Source organism: Bombyx mori, chromosome 25 (genome assembly GCF_030269925.1).
Source record: "Bombyx mori chromosome 25, ASM3026992v2".
Lineage (NCBI taxonomy): Eukaryota > Metazoa > Arthropoda > Insecta > Lepidoptera > Bombycidae > Bombyx > Bombyx mori.
The window spans coordinates 7,449,932-7,468,891 of record NC_085131.1 but is presented as its reverse complement, the minus strand read 5'-3'; the positions used below and the strand labels follow the sequence as shown (position 1 = coordinate 7,468,891).

Genomic DNA, 18,960 nt, shown 5'->3' with positions numbered 1-18,960 from the left:
GTTTTTAAATTGTAATATGAAGGTTCAAGAAATATTTCATGCACAAAATACAGTCCACGCTTAATTATCGTAATGCAACAGGGTGTTTGGTTTAAATTTACAATTGGACCCGGTGCGTAGCGTTGCGATTAACTGGTGGTAGGACCTCTTGTGAGTCCGCACGGGTAGGTACCACCGCCCCGCCTATTTCTGCCGTGAAGCAGTAATGCGTTTCGGTTTGAAGGGTGGGGCAGCCGTTGTAACTATACTGAGACCTTAGAACTTATATCTCAAGGTGGGTGGCGCATTTACATTGTAGATGTCTATGGGCTCCAGTAACCACTTAACACCAGGTGGGCTGTGAGCCCGTCCATCCATCTAAGCAATAAAAAAAAAACTCCAGGATTTATTTATCGTGACGGCGACCGGGCCCCCTACTTTCAAATATATTTTGAATTTGATTTCCCTTGTGTTATTCCATCGGTGACTGCTAGCGCTACCTGTCTTCCTCTCTGGAAGTAGAGCGTTTCCAACACACCCTGTATATGTAGGTTACCTCATACTCACGTAAAAAAAACACAATATATATCGTATAATATTTAATAATTTATACATCCATGCATTTCTAACACATAAAATCTAAGGATATTTTATTTTGTTATCCCTCTAATAAATTACACTAGGTGCGAACAATATTTTAAGTATCTATCTGTGCATATATTATAAGATCTAAAGTTAACTAACTACTCATAATTTAATTTACTTCAAATTTGTTTTATTGCATCGTAAAACATTTGAACTATCAGTAATGTACTAAAAATAGTGTTATTAATATAAAATAATATTTTAAGTCCTATTAGTAAAACAATGAAAATAGTTTTAATATAATAATATTTTAAGTTTCATTGGTAATATAATGAAAATAGTATTTATAAAATAATATTTTAAGTTTAATTAATAGTACAATGAAAATAGTATTAAAAAAATTAAGTAACATAGGTGTTGTTATACATTTAATGTTAAGATATGCTTCAATACATAAACAAACTAATATAAAATGAAGCACTCTCGTTTAAATCGCCGACAATTAAATTTTATTTTCATCCCAATACTATAAAAATATTATTGCAATTTATTCATTTCTTTAAACATTTATGAATTCTTTTATTATTTGTATGAATCTGTGTAATTAACAATCACGACTTGCATTTAGTCGGTTTGGTTTTCTTTTCCCTTTTTTACCTGGATACGAACTTTGACGGATAATGATTAGAGTGTACAATGTACAATTGACATTTTTGCTATTCATATTTTATTTTCAAATCTGATTATAGTAGCGCAAGAGCATTTTACAGTAAAAGCTCTCTATTTGCGCTTCCATCATTCGCGTTTTCACTATTTGCGGATTTAAAAAATACAACCCAATTCCTATGTTCGCGGGAAATATTTCATCATTCGCGGATCTAATCGGTATATCGGTAGGTACACATTTATAAAAAATATTCCAAAACATATTCCAATATGTAGGCATCTAACCGAATATCCTTTGTAAATGCGCTCTTCCATATTCACGGAACGCTTACCCCGCGAATATGGAGTCTTTATTGTATTATATTGTATAATAATATTGTTTAGATTGCTTTCGAAATCGAATATAAATCTTTTGCTCTCGACTTATAGTCTTTAAGCACCTTAATGTTTAGGGACTGGAGTCTTTGGTGCTGTCTCTAGAAGATCTATTGTACGCAAGGGTTGACAGTACATTGATTTTTACACAGATCCGATGCAGTATGGAGCTTCCTTGATTCAGGGGTGTCGATACGGCAGACATTAGCTTATTTCACCAATGCTGTACAGTATTGAACCACAATAAACAACGATTGACTTATTTCACTATCTACATACGTATGTATTATTGAAATGTCTAATCTGGGAGCTGTTATTTATTTACTTATGCAAAAATAGTGGTGTAACACTATTTATATCGAAATATGCTTTTAAAACTAAATTAATGTTCATATTAATTTCACGTGATTCAACTAATGCAAAATAAAGGAAAACAATCAGAAATCACACGTAGATCGACTTACACTCCTTAAGCACCTTAGTGTTTAGGGACTGGAGTCTTTGGTGCTGTCTCTAGAAGATCTATTGTACGCAAGGGTTGACAGTACATTGATTTTTACACAGATCCGATGCAGTATGATGCTTCCTTGATTCAGTCGTGTCGATACGACAGACATTAGCTTAATCAACGATCAGCTATGCCGTACAGTATTGAACCATAATAAACAACGATTTACTTATTCCACTATATACATACATATGTATGTATTATTGAAATGTCTAGTCTGGGAGCTATATTTTTATGCAAAAATAGTGATGCAACACTATTTATTTCGAAATACGCTTTTAAAACTAAACTAATGTGCATATTAATTTCACGTGATTCAACTAATGCAAAACTAAAGGAAAACAATCAGAAATCACACGTAGGTATTAGGTATTATAAAAACTTAAAAGTAATAATAGCGTTTCTTTTATATTTACAAATCTTTGGAACGCGTTGCGCAGGACACACTGACTAGATTTTCACTCGGGTATTAATCCTTTCCATCTTACATCTAGGATCTAAGATATGTTAACTTATATTATAATATATTATTCTTATATCTATATTGAATCTCTTTAATACTGAGATTATATGTTAAAATTAATAATTGTAAACAAAGCTTAATATGAACAACACATTTTATCATTATTATAATAAAAATAAAAACATTCTTTGTTACAGGCATTTTTTTGCTCATGTTTGTAACTACTGTTTAAGTAGTTTGCAAAACAACATTTGTTATTACTCTGGTTTTAATGTATAAAAATAAAATTAGAAGTCCATTAACAAATAATAAAATAGCTGGATGTTTAAATTTTCTTGCAATTAAAATAAGATGTTATAAAGTGGAATAATTTATTATGAATTGTAGTATTTCAAGATTGCGAGCAGAGTTTCAAATTAAAAAATATTAATTAAAAACGTGCGTGCTTTGTAGAAGTTAATCCTTCGAAACTAACACATCTCATTTTCTCATAGATTACATCCTATATGTAAAATACTATTCAATTTTCTCTTTTTTAGTTCGTTTCTCGAGAGTCATTTGCGGTTCATTGGCATTAAAACAACAACAGTGCTAATGAAGTTTTGTCTTCAAAATATACTAGAAAAATCTCTCGAGGAATAGATAAGTTGGCGTTTACTTAACATTGCTTAGACATCTATAGTTTAAACAAAAGCTTATTACATATAAGCCTCTGACACTATTTTGTTGTCGATTTCAAGGCATCCCTTTTATTTTATTTTTTTGAATACTCTTTTTAAATATTTATCAAATAAATAAGGATCATATAACGTAAATCTAAGATATGTTTATAAATAGACCTATACAAATTAGTTATTTAGTCATAATCAACAGAACAATAAGCATCCGTAACATTAAAAATATTAATCATATTAAAATAAGAAAAAATAATAATAATAAAGGCGACCGAAGAGCTGGCAGCTACCTTGGACAAGGAATTAGTCTAGCTATTCAAAGGGGGAACGCTGCCAGTATCTTCGGAACCTTGCCTAAAGGGACTCCTTTTAATAATATATTTTAGTTATTAAATTATTATTTTCATTATGTATTATTTAATATTATTAATAATATTTTAATATTATTAATGTAGTATTTAATTTTTTATTTAATATTATATATTAATTTAAAATAATTAAATATGTATTTCCAGTCGTTCAATTTTCTTCGGCATAATTTGAGCGCACAGCTGTATGTAGTCTACATTTGAAAAAAAAAAAAAATATTTTTGGAAAATGCTTATAATGTTCTTTTTCTAATTTCTAGTGTTGTTACTTTTTACCTTAATGTATTTATATTCCTAATATAATATATTAGTGGGTACTTTTGACTAGACTTCGTTACACCTAAAATATTTATATATATTTATATGTAAATAAATCTTGACTAGGATACTAAACTAGAAAAAGTATTATGGATAAATCGTATATCTATACTTTGAGATCAATATTAATTTTCTCCGCTCGGAAATAGGTTTATAGATTGCAAAGGAAAAAGCTTTCTTTCTGTTCATTACATACTCTTCGTTCAATTTTTTTTTTTTAATCTTTTACTTTATCTATCTGAAGACATCATACGTCAAACAACCTCCAATCTTGAACATTAACAATTTATACTTAAAATTTGTAAAAAAACTGTACATATTTATTTATTGACTGACTAGACATTAAGTGATTTTGACTAGATTTTTTTGGATTAAGCAGACGATCTTATCTTACCTCTGTTAAGTTACTACGGCTCACAAAACATGGGCCACAAATGTGCCAGCTTGTGCAATGCGATATTAATCTTAATTGTAATTGAATTACAGCCTACTATACTGTATACTACATTTCAAGTCAGAGCATGTGATTGCTTCGCGGATAAATTTGGAGGATGCTAGTACAAGCCGTGACTGGCCTAAATTACCTACCTACTAAACCTAACATAAATGACTAGAACAATACTGATGATGAATGCGAATTGTTGATTTATTCAAAATTTATTAATTTATTTTAGTTTGCATAAAATACGTATATATTTTTTAATTGTAATTTACAAAAAGTATATTTTGTTTTTTTGTTTATAATCGAATTTATTGATCAATTGATTAATAATTACAAGAAAATGAGACTAGATAAATTGTTGTAAAGTTGACTAGAAAATGCGACTAGATAAAATGTTGTAAAATAAAAACTAAACCTTATATATTTTTTTAATTCAATCAATTTGACTAGAAATGCTACTTTTTGTAATTGCTATTGTGGGTTGATGACCATACGGCCTACCTGATGGTGAGTGGTTACCATCGCTCATGAACGTCAGAAAGTCCAGGGGTACCGTAAAGCCGCTCCTTACCGCTTGAGACATGAGGTCGAAGTCTCAACCGGATTTTAGGTGTTCCAAGGCCTCAAACAAGGACAGTGATCGTTCCGCGGCAGAAATGTGGTAACTATCCGTGCTGGACACTGCTGCTCACAATACGACCTACCATCAATGAATTACTTTTATGGAATAAATTTTACAGGTCCTCAAATGGCTCCGCGTCTGAATACTTTGATGAATAGAACTTATATCTCAAGGTGGTGGCGCATTTACGTTGTAAATGTCTATGGGCTTCAGTAGCCACTTAACACCAGGTGGGCTGTGAACTCGTCCACACATCTCAGCAATAAAAAAAATTAAAAAAAAATTGAAAAAATATAGACATGGTACATGTAATGAAAATATCGATCATCCTTTCTTAGAAATTTTCTCCAGTTTAACCTAGAAAGAGACCCTATTTGTCTTTCGCTCTAATAAGTAGGTATGCCAGAATGCCAAAATGCGTTTTCCGATTGATAAAAATCTATGGGCACATTTAAAATTCCAGTACTCTAGAAATCTTTGTTCCAACTGGGTGTATCTATATTAGTAAGCAATAAGTAATCACTGAAGTAAATAATAAAGTATTCTTCAGTCTTAGACATAGACATTATTAAACTTCGCGAGTAGACATAGACATTATTAAAACTATTGTTATCGTTTAATCTTACGTAATTTTTTTTTTAGTATTTTGGTTCAGACATTTCTAATACTTTACGCTTACACATTTCGTGGCTGCGAACGAGGAAATAATACTTGTCGAATTCCAAAACCAGCATAAATGAAGTCGTCGTTTTGAAGTCGTCGTGGCCTAAGGGATAAGACGTCCGGTGCATTCGTGTTGAGCGATGCACCGGTGTTCGAATCTCAGGCGGGTACCAATTTTTCTAATGAAATACGTACTCAACAAATGTTCACGATTGATTTCCGCGGTGAAGGAATAACATCGTGTAATAAAAATCAAACCCGCAAAATTATAATTTGCGTAATTACTGGTGGTAGGACCTCTTGTGAGTTCGCGCGGGTAGGTACTACCACCCTACCTATTTCTGCCTTGAAGCAGTAATGCGTTTCGGCCTGAAGGGCCTATGGGCTTCAGTAACCACTTAACACCAGGTGGGCTGTGAGCTCGTCCACCCACCTAAGCAATAAAAAAAATGGTTCTAGTAATGAAATTTCAAATGTGCTATAGATTTCTATCGATCGAAAAGCGCCCAAGACGTTACAGGGTCACCGGAATCGATACGTTTACGGTATATTTTTAGATGCACCTTCGTTGTATGCACAGTCTCATCATTTTTTCATAGAGCGTCGCTCACTGTAATAGAATGAAATTAGGTCGATTGTAACTAAGCTCGGATTTTTTATTTATTTATTACTTAGGTTGGTGGACGATCTCACGTCCCACCTGGTGTTCAGTGGTTACCGGAGTCCATAGACATCACAACGTAAATACCGCCATCTACCTTGAGATGCAAGTTTTAAGATCTCAGTATAGTTACAACGTCTGCCCCACCATTCAAACCGAAACGCATTACCGCTTCACGGCAAAAATAGACAGGGTACCTACTCGTGCGGACTCACAAGAGGTCCTACCACCAGTAATTGCGCAAATTATAATTTTGCGGGTTTAATTTTTACTACACGATGTTATTCCTTCACCGTGGAAGTCAATCGTGAACATTTATTATGACGTATTTCATTAGAAAAAATTGTACTTGCCAGCGGGATTCGAACACCGGTGCATCACACCGATACGAATGCACCGGACACGTCTTATCCTTTAAACATTAAATAAAAAATATAGCAACTACAACGTTTATTTACAACACAGCGGTCATCGTCCAGTTCTGCCGATGTATTTTCGAGTGTTATTTTTGTAATTTGATTGTAAGCATGCATTTTTTGTTCCGATTTTATTAGTTAAACGTGTTAAATTCTTGATGGTAATTTTAATGTTACGGACGCTTCGTTGCTTTGTTTTTCAGAAGTGCAAAACATAATCTACAAACATTTAATTGCATAAAAGCGTATCCGCCTTGCATGATTTCTTAAAATAAGTATTCTATTTACTAAAACTATAAACTTAAATAACGTAAACTCGAAGAGAGTACTTACATAGGAACACATAAAATGTTTTACATTTTAGTGCACGCGTTTCGTGTTTTGGAATGTTGCCGCAGGAAATTATGATATGTACAATGTAGAATTAAGATTACTTAAATCGATATTAATAAATCTAACGATCGATTATTTACAAAAGAAATACGCACTAAGTCTACTGTTCGTGTGTGTTAAATCTGTAATTTTATTGCAATGCTTTGTTATTTATTTTTAAATGTAATTTTAATGGAATTTACACAATCAGAGAATCAGGAGATCGAAAGTTTGGGGTTTTAATGTTACGTATTAGATTTGACAAAACGTATTTACCTTTAATTGAAATACATATGGGGCGCATCATGGGCATACGATGCTGCGTAATTGTAAAGTGGGTTTGCAAGCGGCGTGTATGCCGGAAACCTCGGCACAGGCCGCAGTACTCGCCGTCAGCCTTCTATAGCCCCGCCGCCTTCGTCTTCAGATCCCGTCACGTCCAGGCTGCGTGAGTCTTCAGACGAGCAGGACGACGCACAGCGCGTGCGCAACCCTTCCCAATTCAACTCATGTTGCGGAGGGGGAATCTTGTTCCAGAATGCATTGAAGTTCGCATCTCTGATTGTCTCCTATTGAAGTTATTGAAAAAATTAGACGACAATGCCATTGGATTTTACTGCTATTTCATAGTGGTATATTAGAATCCTGTGCTATCCTGTGTTATGTTATAATACTCATTGTTAAAATGAAGATAAAAAAAAACTAATATTTAAAAAAAAAAACGACGTGCCCGCTGAGTTTCTTGCCAATTCTTCTCAGGACGGAGGCTAGTTTTTTGTGAATTGGCGGCATTTCTTTTTTACGTTCAACAAGTATGTACTTTCATTTATGTTGAATAATTTTTTTTGTATTTGATATCCAGCTCACTTCTACCCCAAGGGCGATTAGAACACAGCCACTGTAACAAAGGACTGGAGACTTCAAACAGTGCCACGTATCATCCGGCTTTAGAATGAACTCCCCTCCACGGTGTTTCTCGTGCGCTATGACATGTCCTTCTTCAAACGTGGAGTATTCAATGGCAGGCATTGACTTAGCTCTGCCCTTGGCATTGCTGGCGTCCATGGACGACGGTAATCACTTACCATCAGGTGGGCCGTATGCTCTTGTGCCTACACAGGCAATAAAAAAAAACAGGAAGCGTTATTTTACGGGTCGACTTATCTGACCATATTAACTAAATAAATGATAGTTATTGATAAATGATAATAAAATTTATTTTCTATATTTTAGTTGGATTTTGTATAAAAGCATATTTTGTTAGTTTTTTTTAACTATTATTTATGTTTCATTTTTTAGTTCAATTTCAATTTTTGAATTTTTTTTTTTTTTAATATTGAATTGTCATCGGTCCTTAGTAAGTATACCAAATTTCGAGTTAATCCGACGTTTTGAAGGGGGTCAAAATCATGTTCAAAGATTCCGTTACAAACACACATAGTATGTCTGAAGCTAATAAAAGCGTATTAAAAAAAAAAAGAACGCTGACAACTCACTTGTTGATATGCGTTGTATTCCGAATGGACTTGTCGGAAAGCTGAAGGCTCTTTTTCGGTTTCATTTTCCGGATGCTCGTGTGCCAACAAGTGCTTCCTGAGATAAGCCTGTCTGCGGAACAGCTTGCCGCATCGCTGACACGAGAACCGGCCAGCGTCGGTTGAAGGAGGGTCTCGTCGCTTAGTGGTCCCCGGCACGCGTGGCTTGTGCCAGCGACGATGGGAGGCTAGGTTAGCTGGACAGTTGAAAACCTGAAAAAATGCTTTCGTCTAAATTCAAAAGAGTTCACAACAGTGGAACAGTTCTGAATTGCATTCCTGTTTTTAAGCAAATATGTACATATTAATAGATACTTAAGATCATAATAATGATGCATGCCGATTTCTGCAACTTGTTTTGCCGATAATTGTCAATTAGTAAACCCCGATGTAGTTGTTATATCTAATATCAGACATAAATGTTCCAAAATAGTCCCTACATTTGAGGATGCCATTTACAAAAATTTAGTTTAAATTTTTTTTTTTTTTTTTTTATTGCTTAGATGGGTGGACAAGCCACAGCCCACCTGGTATTTAGCGGTTACTCGAGCCCATAGACATGTAAAACGTAAATGCGTCACCCGCCATGAGATATAAGTTCTAAAGTCTAAAGTATAGTTACAACGGCTGCCCCCCATCCTTCAAACCGAAACACAAATTAAAAGTTTCGTCACTCGTTAGTCATTGGTTATTTGGCTATCGAGAATTTTGTGAGTTGCTATGGGTTTATCGCACTGCCTTGCTCGTTTCTGCTGAAAACTAGTTCCGGTTTGAAGAGTAGGGGACCTTTTTTCGAAAATCTCCCTTCTGAGTAATAAGTGACGGACGAAAACTGTAAAGTAACAAAAGAGGTGGGCCGTATGCTCGTCTGCCTACAAGGGCAATAAAATATAAAAATAAAAAAAACCTCGGAAATAACATGGCATTGATAAAACCTAGATTAAACCGTAAAAGTCTATGACTCGCGAAAACAGACCAAAATTAAAAAATATATATCTTCATATCATAAGTTTCTTCTATGTCTATAACAAAACAATACGGAGTATTTATTCCTCTCAATTTTAATGTCGAATTCAAATCGATCACCATTAATATAATTAAAATTTAGAAGACCACACTATAAAAACATTTAACTACCAACCACTCTATGGCGATATATTCCCATGGAAACAAACTGAGTTTTCACAGTTGCATCGCACCCTCGATTTTATTTGTTGTCACAGAGCATTCAACAATTGGCTTCATATCACTATAATGTGATGGAGTGCTAATTGTAATTTAATAAAAATAACTGAGTGGAAGATAATAATGTATCTGAAAATTTTGAGGAATCAAAATATGTATAAGTAGATTTCCATGACGAGGGCACTGAAAATGAACAATAAGTAGTTCCGGAGCATATTAACAGCTCACATGAGTGGTTTCTATCTATTGTTATCGAACTATCCAGCATATTTATGCCGCGAAGCTGTTACACGGTCCGGTTTTAATGGTGAGACAGTCGTTTTACATCATAAGCTTCATTTATTTGGACCTCAAGGCTGCGGTCTCTATAAGCCGCAATAACCGTTTAATAAACCAGTCAAACCATTTGCTCGTCTGTGGATCGCAATAAAAATAACAAATATAATTTGATTAATTGTAATACCTTGTCGCATTCAGGGCATCGATATTCGATGTGAACTATGCGTGAGCACCTGTGCTGTGCCAGAGCAAATGCGTCCCCGTATAATCGCCGGCACAATCTACAGATGTACTGCCCCAGTCGATTCTCAATGCTCGCTATCAGAGCTTTGGCTTCATCTGTAACTTCGACCACATTAAAGGCCGGATCTATATCGCCCTAGAAATAAACACGTAAATGAACATGCAAGCCTGAATATTCACAGTAAATCGCTTCGGTCACAACAAACTGTGACAATTACTTAATTGTGTATCATTTACACGGCTTTTATTGCGGATAAATGAAACGTTAGGCTCACTGTTTTAACTAAAAGAAATTACTACATGTCGTAAGTAGTATTGGAACGGCAATTTATTTCGTGCTTAATGTCCTAAAGGCACACCCTCGGGGAAGGCATTATGGCTAACCCTTAAAGCAGTTATTACCGCAAAACAGCACAAATACTCGATTTCATACTTGTTTAATTGTCGAAGCGATAAGGAAAAATAGCTTCTCAATTTACCGTAATTGTAAGGTGAAACGTCTAATTAAATAGTTCGTTTTGAACTTTGTTGTTCTGTTTTGAAACGATTTTTTAATATCTAAACATATACTTCGTGTTGTGGCTCATTTTACTTTAATATATTCATTATTAACATCAAACGTACCTTTCTAACCACTAATGTTTCGTCTTCGGCTAGATCTCGTATTATTGTTCCAGACACAGGTGAAGTTTTGTCCTCATCGAACATCAAACGCCTTACAACTTTACTCTTCTTCAACGGTCCTTGGAGTGGTTTAGGAGATTTTTTCGGTCTTTCTTCCACATCTTTGACTTCAACTACGTCTGGCGACCCTCTTTCGCTTTTCGAAGGTGTCTCAGGTTCCTTTGGTAAACAGGTTTGTAGTTCATCAAAAAATTTCTTCGTGAATTTAAGTTTCTTTGCTTCCGGACTGTCACTATCGTTTGAGATTTCATCGTCAATCTTCCATTTTTCTGATTTTTTATCCGCCTCTTTGGTGTCATTGTCTTCGAAGTGTCTCAATAATTTGGGAGATTTGTTTTTTATTTCGTCAGGTTTTCTTTTTTGTGCTAGTGGAGGGGTGCATGGTGGGGTGATCGGTGTGCTGGATTTTAGAGAAAGATCGAGAGGCACAACTGGTTCATTGTAGTAGGCCAGATATTGCTGGAGTAAATTGGGATGTTGAGGAGGAATGATATCGTGGAGGTAACTGTTGGATATTCTGAGAGGAGGAGAAGCATACTGATACAATCTGGAGCTGTTGAGTCGATGGAAATGTGGTAATGCTGCCTCCATGTTCATGCGTGAAGCATTTGGCAGAATTTAAGAAAGCTCATTTCGATTTTTTTCATTTAATCACGTACAAATATTAATCTAAAACAAAACGAAAACAACATTAGAGACTTTTTATGTTACAAGCAATCATATAAAGTGGTCGAGAAAAGTTTTCTGCCGTAACGAGAACAAATAAAGATGTGCTAAAAACCGCTCGCACGAGGGTGGACGAGAGCCACATTTCTTTGATTGTAACAACCGCTTTTGCGTTACCGAAATTCTTTTCTTTATTTTCCAACTAGATCACGTAAAAAGGAACATTTCGTAGAAGACAAGTGCACTATTTAATTTTAGATAGTTACTAGTGGTCCCGCAGTAGTCGAAATTCGACTATAATTAATTGGAATTGTATGTTTGTACACTATTATGATTGTATTTTATACTTCTATAATCACAAATTTCGCCAAGGTTACACTATAAAAAAATATTAATAAAGATAAACAATATTTAATCTATTCTCAATTTGACCACAGACGTCAAGAACAAAACTTTGAGAATAAATAGTATGCATGCGTGTGTGCGTCAAATACATGGTATGTAGTGTGTGTAATGTTTTCTTTATTGATTTAATGTATCTTTTATGCATTATTTTTTTAAAAAATATATTAGGATTGTGCACTTCTTCTCTATATTCTTTATAAGTGTGGAAAATTTCATACTCCTCCGTCCGCGCAATTTTCGTAAAAAGGGATACAAAGTTTTTGCTTCACGTATTAATATATAGATGTACGATAGCATAAATATAATTATATAATTCGAAAGACCAATAAATAAAATGTCATTAATTTTTTTTTAATACAAATGTCTAATTATGCAACTGTCAATGAATACAAAATGTTGAACCGTTCGTAATTTTATTACAGCCGTAATAGGCTCGCATATTGACAAAATAATCCTTAGGTTGGTTTACAACAAAGATTGGGGGAGTACAGTTTGTCCACGCCGGTTAATTACGGCGGAGATCAGAACTCCCACGGTAACCCTCCGGTTTACCCTAACAATTGAACTGTATATAGAGACAGCGAATTCTGTAACATAAATACATAGTGAGGTATCGACCTAGAGCAGTACGATCTTCTTTCGTGGGAGTCGCAAAATGCGACATTAAAACTCACATTTGAATAGACCGCATCTAGGTATTTTACCTTATTGAAAACCAATAGTTATTACAAAGTAAATTCCTCCCATATTTAACTGCTTTTAAACAAGGAAGAAGTTATTCTACTTATTTCTAGTATAATTTTATTTATCACAGAATTTTTTTCTAAGTGACTTCGATGTTTTTTTGTAATAATAATATTTTTGAAAGCCAGTGTTTCTGATGTCGTCCCATTTAAATTTAATCAAAATCGATCCAACCAGTTGTTATTGAGTTACCTATACTTAATAATGCATTATATATTTAACGAACTTCGAGTAGATTAATGATATTATATTTAATTTTGATCAAGTTGGTTTTATATTTTGTTAAAATGTTGTATTACGGGACATAAAGTCAGTAAAACTCGTACCTATCCCACTTTTCGCTAATGCCTATATTGATTGAAAAGGTTAACCTTGTAAGGCTGGTAAGACTAGTGAAAAAAAAGTAGACAGTAAATAAATTGTGGGTTGTTCTGTGTTCAGAACTACCCACAATTTATTTACTGTCTACTTTTCCGTTATCGACTATTGTCCATAACGGAATCTTTAAGTGTTTGCTAGCCACTCGATTAGCGATCTTCAGTACTTTTTACAATTAAATATTCTTCGATTCGCCAACCATGCCGATTCGCCATACATCAAATCAGTTCAACTTCTTTTATTGCCCTTGTAGGCGGTCGAGCATACAGCCCACCTGATGGTAAATGGTTACCGTCACCCATGGACTTCAGCAATGCCAGGGGCAGAGCCAAGCCGCTGCCTACCGTTAAATACTCTCTACACCCCTGGTTTGCAGAAGGACATGTCATAGCGCTCGGGAAACACCGTGGAGGGGAGCCGGTAGGACTTCTTGTGAGTCCGCGTGGGTAGGTACTACTATCCTGCCTATTTCTGCCGTCAAGCAGTGATGCGTTTGAAGGGTGGGGCAGCCGTTGTAACTACTCGTTTACTTGAGACCTTAGAACTTATATCTCAAGGTGGGTGACGCATTTACGTCGTAGATGTCTATGGGCTCCAGTAACCACTTAACACCAGGTGGGCTGTGAGCTCGTCCACCCATCTAAGCAATAAAAAAAAAAAAGATGAAATATTTTCACGGAAGCTTCATCAAAACACGTGCGCCTGGTTACGTAGGTATAAAAAAAAAACAACACTTGAATAATGTAATAACGTAATAGATAGAATAATGTAATTAATAAAGGGTTTAGAAATTACCATAATTGTATGGCTCGATAATGGTTCGTTTCGGAACGCCTTGAATAGTCAAATTACAGCGTCACCTATGGTAGTTAAGGCGTAACTCACCACACACCATGGTTGTCTTTAAGACGTTAAAGTTTGATTAAAACGGTAAAATTAACGACAATTTAAACAATACTCATAGATAAAATGGAATTTAATTTACTGCTGTCCTCAGAGCACGCGAGCGTTTGTATTTTTTTTTATTGCTTAGATGGGTGGACGAGCTCACAGCCCACCTGGTGTTAAGTGGTTACTGGAGCCCATGGACATCCACAACGTAAATGCGCCACCCCCCTTGAGATATAAGTTCTAAGGTCTCACGTATAGTTACAACGGCTGCCCCACCCTTCAAACCGAAACGCATTACTGCTTCACGGTAGAAATAGGCAGGGTGGTGGTACCAACCCGCGCGGACTCGCAAGAGGTCCTACCACCAGTAATAAGTAAGTAATAAGTCATCGTTCTGTTTATTAATCGTGGTTTTTGTTTCACCGATTTAGACACCGGCCTCGTGTCTCAAAGCCCGAGCCAGCCTCATTGCGATTTACACCCACCGATAACGCCTCAACATCATCAGAGTCGTTTTCGTGAATTTGAAGAAAGAAAATATTTAATTTTACAGCAATTACATATTAATGTCTAAAAACTGGTGCTATATATAGTTAGTGCACGTGTCGCTACAGTAATTAATGCCTTCCGGCTTAAAAGGTGCTAAAGCCGTTGTACCTACTATAAAACTGACACTTTGAAATTTGTCATAACGTGCGTGGCGGCATGTACGTCGTGGATCTCTATGGGCTTCGGTCTTACACCGGTCGTGCCGCGAGCAAGCAAGCAATGAAAACGCGCTTTCATAACGACCCGAACAATTTTTTAAATAAACTTTTGTCATATTGCCGACCTTGTGATTTTTAGATCAAAGTAATAATACTGATGTTTTTCTTTTTTCTACCTTTGCTGATAGCCTTGAGAGGCTATTTCAGCTTCTCCTTGACGTATAAGTGAGCTCACGGGGTTCAAACCGGGAGTGTTACTAACACTGACACTAGCAAGAGCAGTGCTTCGCTGAATCTACCACCGGATCGGAAACGCGACTCACTGAGAAGATCCGGCGAGAAACTCAGTGGACTAACTGTAGTAATCTCATCTGTCCGTATGGAAGTTTTCAAGTCAATCGGACGTCATGGAGTGATAAATATATATATATATATACTATGTTATATATAATATATAACATCACGGTAAGACCAATACAAGTGGAGCACCAATAAAGAATGTTTCAAAATAGGGGTTTAAATAGCTCCTTAACATTCTATAATTCAAAAATATTTTTACTTTCTACGTAAATGCGTAATTTAGCGTTATACCAAAGTAACTATTCCACGCGGACGGAGTCGCGAGCAAAAGCTAGTATACCTTAAAGATAAATTCAAGTCAAGCTAACAGAAGCACGAAAAATAAATAAAAATCCGAAAAAAGGTGAAAAGACTGAGGTTACGTAATACTACCCATTAGTATTCACCCTGTAATTGGAATTCACAGAGTCCCAACGAAATTACGATTATTAAAAGTGAACGGAACACTCGACTGACCACCGTACGTACGTACGACCAGCCGTACTTTTTATTGCCTTAGATACATAAATAAAGCAACAAAAAATATTTGATCTGACTCAAAAAATATGCAATAATGTGTATTTAAATTCAGTTTTGCACTAGTTTCGGCATATAAAAATTTTAAAACGTAAATTAAGATTGATTGGCCTAGGAAGTGATTTTTAATTTGTTTTTTGCAATTTTTGTTAATTATATACTCGTAATAATTAATTGTTACATAGTCGATTTGAGTTGCGCTAAATGTATGAACCTCCCACGCTTCAATAACTCGAACGCTAATCAATTTACGATGACACTTACATTCCCCACAGTGCGAACTACTTACAAAAGTTAATACCTACTCGATGGAAAACACAACCCGCGTACGCCAAGAACACGGTTTGCTTCGATTCGGTTGTTTCTTTTAATAATATTATTTTAAATTTATAAAGCATGAAATTTGAAACAGTTTTAAATTCAAACTGAGTCTTTTTTATCGATACCAAAAATGCTTGCAGAGATTTGCCACCTTACCTGTTTCAAACATGTTTTAGAATATACATATATATGAGAATTTTCATCAGGTCTAATAGAATTTAAACTGAGTTGATATTATTCCTTACATAAAATTCACCAATCACCATTTCTTTGTTTTTTGTTTATCAAATTTAATTTGACACGACTTTATAGTATGTAAGTGCTTCAACAAATTATTTCACAAGAGAAAAAAAATGCAAAAAAACACAGATAAATTAATAAGTTACAAGTTACAACGTAGTTTTCAGTTGTAAATTTATTAAGAAGCATTTGGAATAGAATGAATGTTTTTCTTTGGCGTTACAGAGTGACGTCACGAAAAACCAACCCTTTAATGGTAAGTAAATCTGCGCCGGTATAATCAAAGCGAAACATCGAAAAGCGTGCATTTGCTACCAACGCAGGTGCGTGTGGAGGAGGGTGTTACTATGGCAAGAAAACTAAATGTGACTCATACCTTGGCCTGGTCCACCGCTGACTCAGTTCCCGACACCCCGTGCACAAGTCGGTGACTTTACAAAACAATAATAATTTTAAAAATGGAATTAAAACGATGTGCGACAAAAGAAAACTGATTTAAATTTTGAATGGTTCGGAGTTTGAATTTTTCGAAGTTTGCGTCGTTCGATCGCCGGTGTTTGATGGCTGGGGTGCGCGGTGGTCCGCTCTGCAGGGCGGTCGGGACAGGACTGCCATCACCTCGGAACAGGGTGCGGCACCCTGACGCGTGCGGTACCACGGGCCGCAGGCGCGCACCCCTACGTAGGGCGTCCTGTTTAGATATACATTTTTTATCACAGACTATCACAATAACTATTATTATTATAATAATTGATGATCGTACGTGATTAGCTTTATGTGAACATTTTCTGTAAAAGAATAGGATAACAGTTGTTAAAGAAAATGTTGAATACTATATTATTTTTTGTTACTGTATGTGTGAAGTCTAATTAAAAACTCACGCGTTCGCCATTAGTCCTTGCAAGCGTGTCTGGAGCGGCCCCCATACAAGCCGCAAGTGTCTACAAGTTTTTTAACCTTAACTATGGAAGGTGAGCTCATTGAACAATGATGAAAGATAAAACCCGCATATTGATGGGGTACCTTGCTTTCTCACTTATTCGACTTGTTATTTTCGAGATCGAATGAAATGTGTAACAGAACTGCTTGGTTAAAAAAATGACCTTTGACCCTAGGTTTAATATGTTATTTGCAGATTTATGCAACTACAGGGTCTAAGAAGAAGTGCGTACAAGTGTGATTTCTGTCGTCTATCTCTTAATACTAATTTACAAGTAAGTTCGACTTTTAAATAAAAATGTGAGTTCCAAAAGTAGTTGCTAATTACGAATTCCATCATTGAACTTGACAATTCCTTATCTCGTACCTACTCTGTTGAGCGTATTATTGTACCTATTATGACATTTTTAAATCAACATTCCCTCTATTCCGAAAACAAGAGGTATATTCAAAAAGGGTATCTCTTTTATTGTCTGTTTTAACATAGCGTTAATTTATATTTTGATGAATAAAAAACCTATCATGGTAATTGTCTGTTTTGAAAATTTGAGAATAAAATCAATTTGATTGATTTCAAAATTCGTATCATCTCTAGATTTATGGTTATAAAAAAATATGCTGGTTCACGCTAAAATAAACAATACTAATAAAAACAAAATACAAAAAGATTTGATAAAATTCTTTTCAAGAATATTTAAGGTAAAATAAGAGATAGATAGTTGGGCGGGTCAAGTCTCCGCCCGCCCGAAAGATCCGCCCAAACGACTCCCGACCCGCCCACTTCACCGCCCATCCTTAGAGCCTCAATTCAATGGGACCTTCGTGCACTAGCATTATTTAAACATAGGTTATTTCATAATGATGTATTATTAAGCGAAGGAAGATGCTACATGGATTTAAACTAGAATTAAATATGACCATAGTCGTTACTTACTGAGTAAAATATAATCATTTCTTACATACATAATATATTTTCTAAGATATCTGGTGGTAGGACCTCTTGTGAGTCCGTACGGGTGGGTACCACCACCCTGCCTATTTCTGCCGTGAAGCAGTAATGCGTTTCGATTTGAAGGGTAGGGCAGCCGTTGTAAATATACTTGAGGCCTTAGAACTTATATCTGGGTGGCGCATTTACGTTGTGGATGTCTATGGGCTCCAGTAACCACTTAACACCAGGTGAGCTGTGAGCTTGTCCACCCATCTAGGCAATAAAAAAAAAAAAAAAAACTTCTGATCATTCATTGAATGTGTAATTTATAGGAAATCTCAAAGTGATACAACTCAACAGAGAAATCAAAATTTCAACATCGAACTCTAATTATTCGTTCACTATTTACTGGGAATTTTCCAACAAATGACATAATTTATCATACAATACTTTGAAAATAATATAGTAATATCAAGACGTACAGAATGATATGTGGTATGGAAGATTTTATGCGTGCTAGTTCTGTTTAACATTTCGGATCAATTTCTAAGATAGAGCGTAAAAGTTCTTAGCTTCAATTATTTTATTAATTTTGCATAAAATATATTTATACAGTTGTTCAAGCAAGCAATATGAACATTGTAATGTTTACGCCCATTTTTATAAACTTCCTGAATGGCTCTCCCGATTCTGAGAATGTCTAGAATATAGCCGCTATCAACGGCTAGGTTTATGAAAATCTGATCTAAGGTCTCAAGTATAGTTACAAAGGCTGCCCCACCCTTCAAACCGAAACGCATTACTACTTCATGGCAGAAATAGCC

At 35.3% G+C, this 18,960-nt stretch overlaps 1 protein-coding gene across 1 annotated transcript; it reads right to left on the bottom strand.

The window, feature by feature from the left end:
• Positions 1-563: 563 nt before the first annotated feature.
• Positions 564-16,935, bottom strand: LOC101744918 (zinc finger protein 774). The gene is made up of 5 exons (XM_004921863.5): positions 16,643-16,935; positions 10,979-11,707; positions 10,296-10,490; positions 8,609-8,860; positions 564-7,681 (listed from the first exon to the last, which is right to left on the bottom strand). The coding sequence occupies exons 2-5, from the start codon at positions 11,633-11,635 to the stop codon at positions 7,505-7,507; spliced, it is 1,281 nt and encodes a 426-aa protein (XP_004921920.2). The 5' UTR covers positions 11,636-11,707; positions 16,643-16,935; the 3' UTR covers positions 564-7,504.
• Positions 16,936-18,960: the final 2,025 nt, after the last annotated feature.

Coding starts and splice junctions, on each gene's coding strand:
- LOC101744918 (XM_004921863.5), bottom strand. CDS start 11,635: ATGAACATGGAGGCAGCATTACCACATTTCCATCGACTCAACAGCTCC. Junction 8,861..10,295: donor GATGCCCTGAATGCGACAAG/GTATTACAATTA, acceptor GCATTTTTTCAG/GTTTTCAACTGTCCAGCTAA. Junction 7,682..8,608: donor AATACAACGCATATCAACAA/GTGAGTTGTCAG, acceptor TAACTTCAATAG/GAGACAATCAGAGATGCGAA.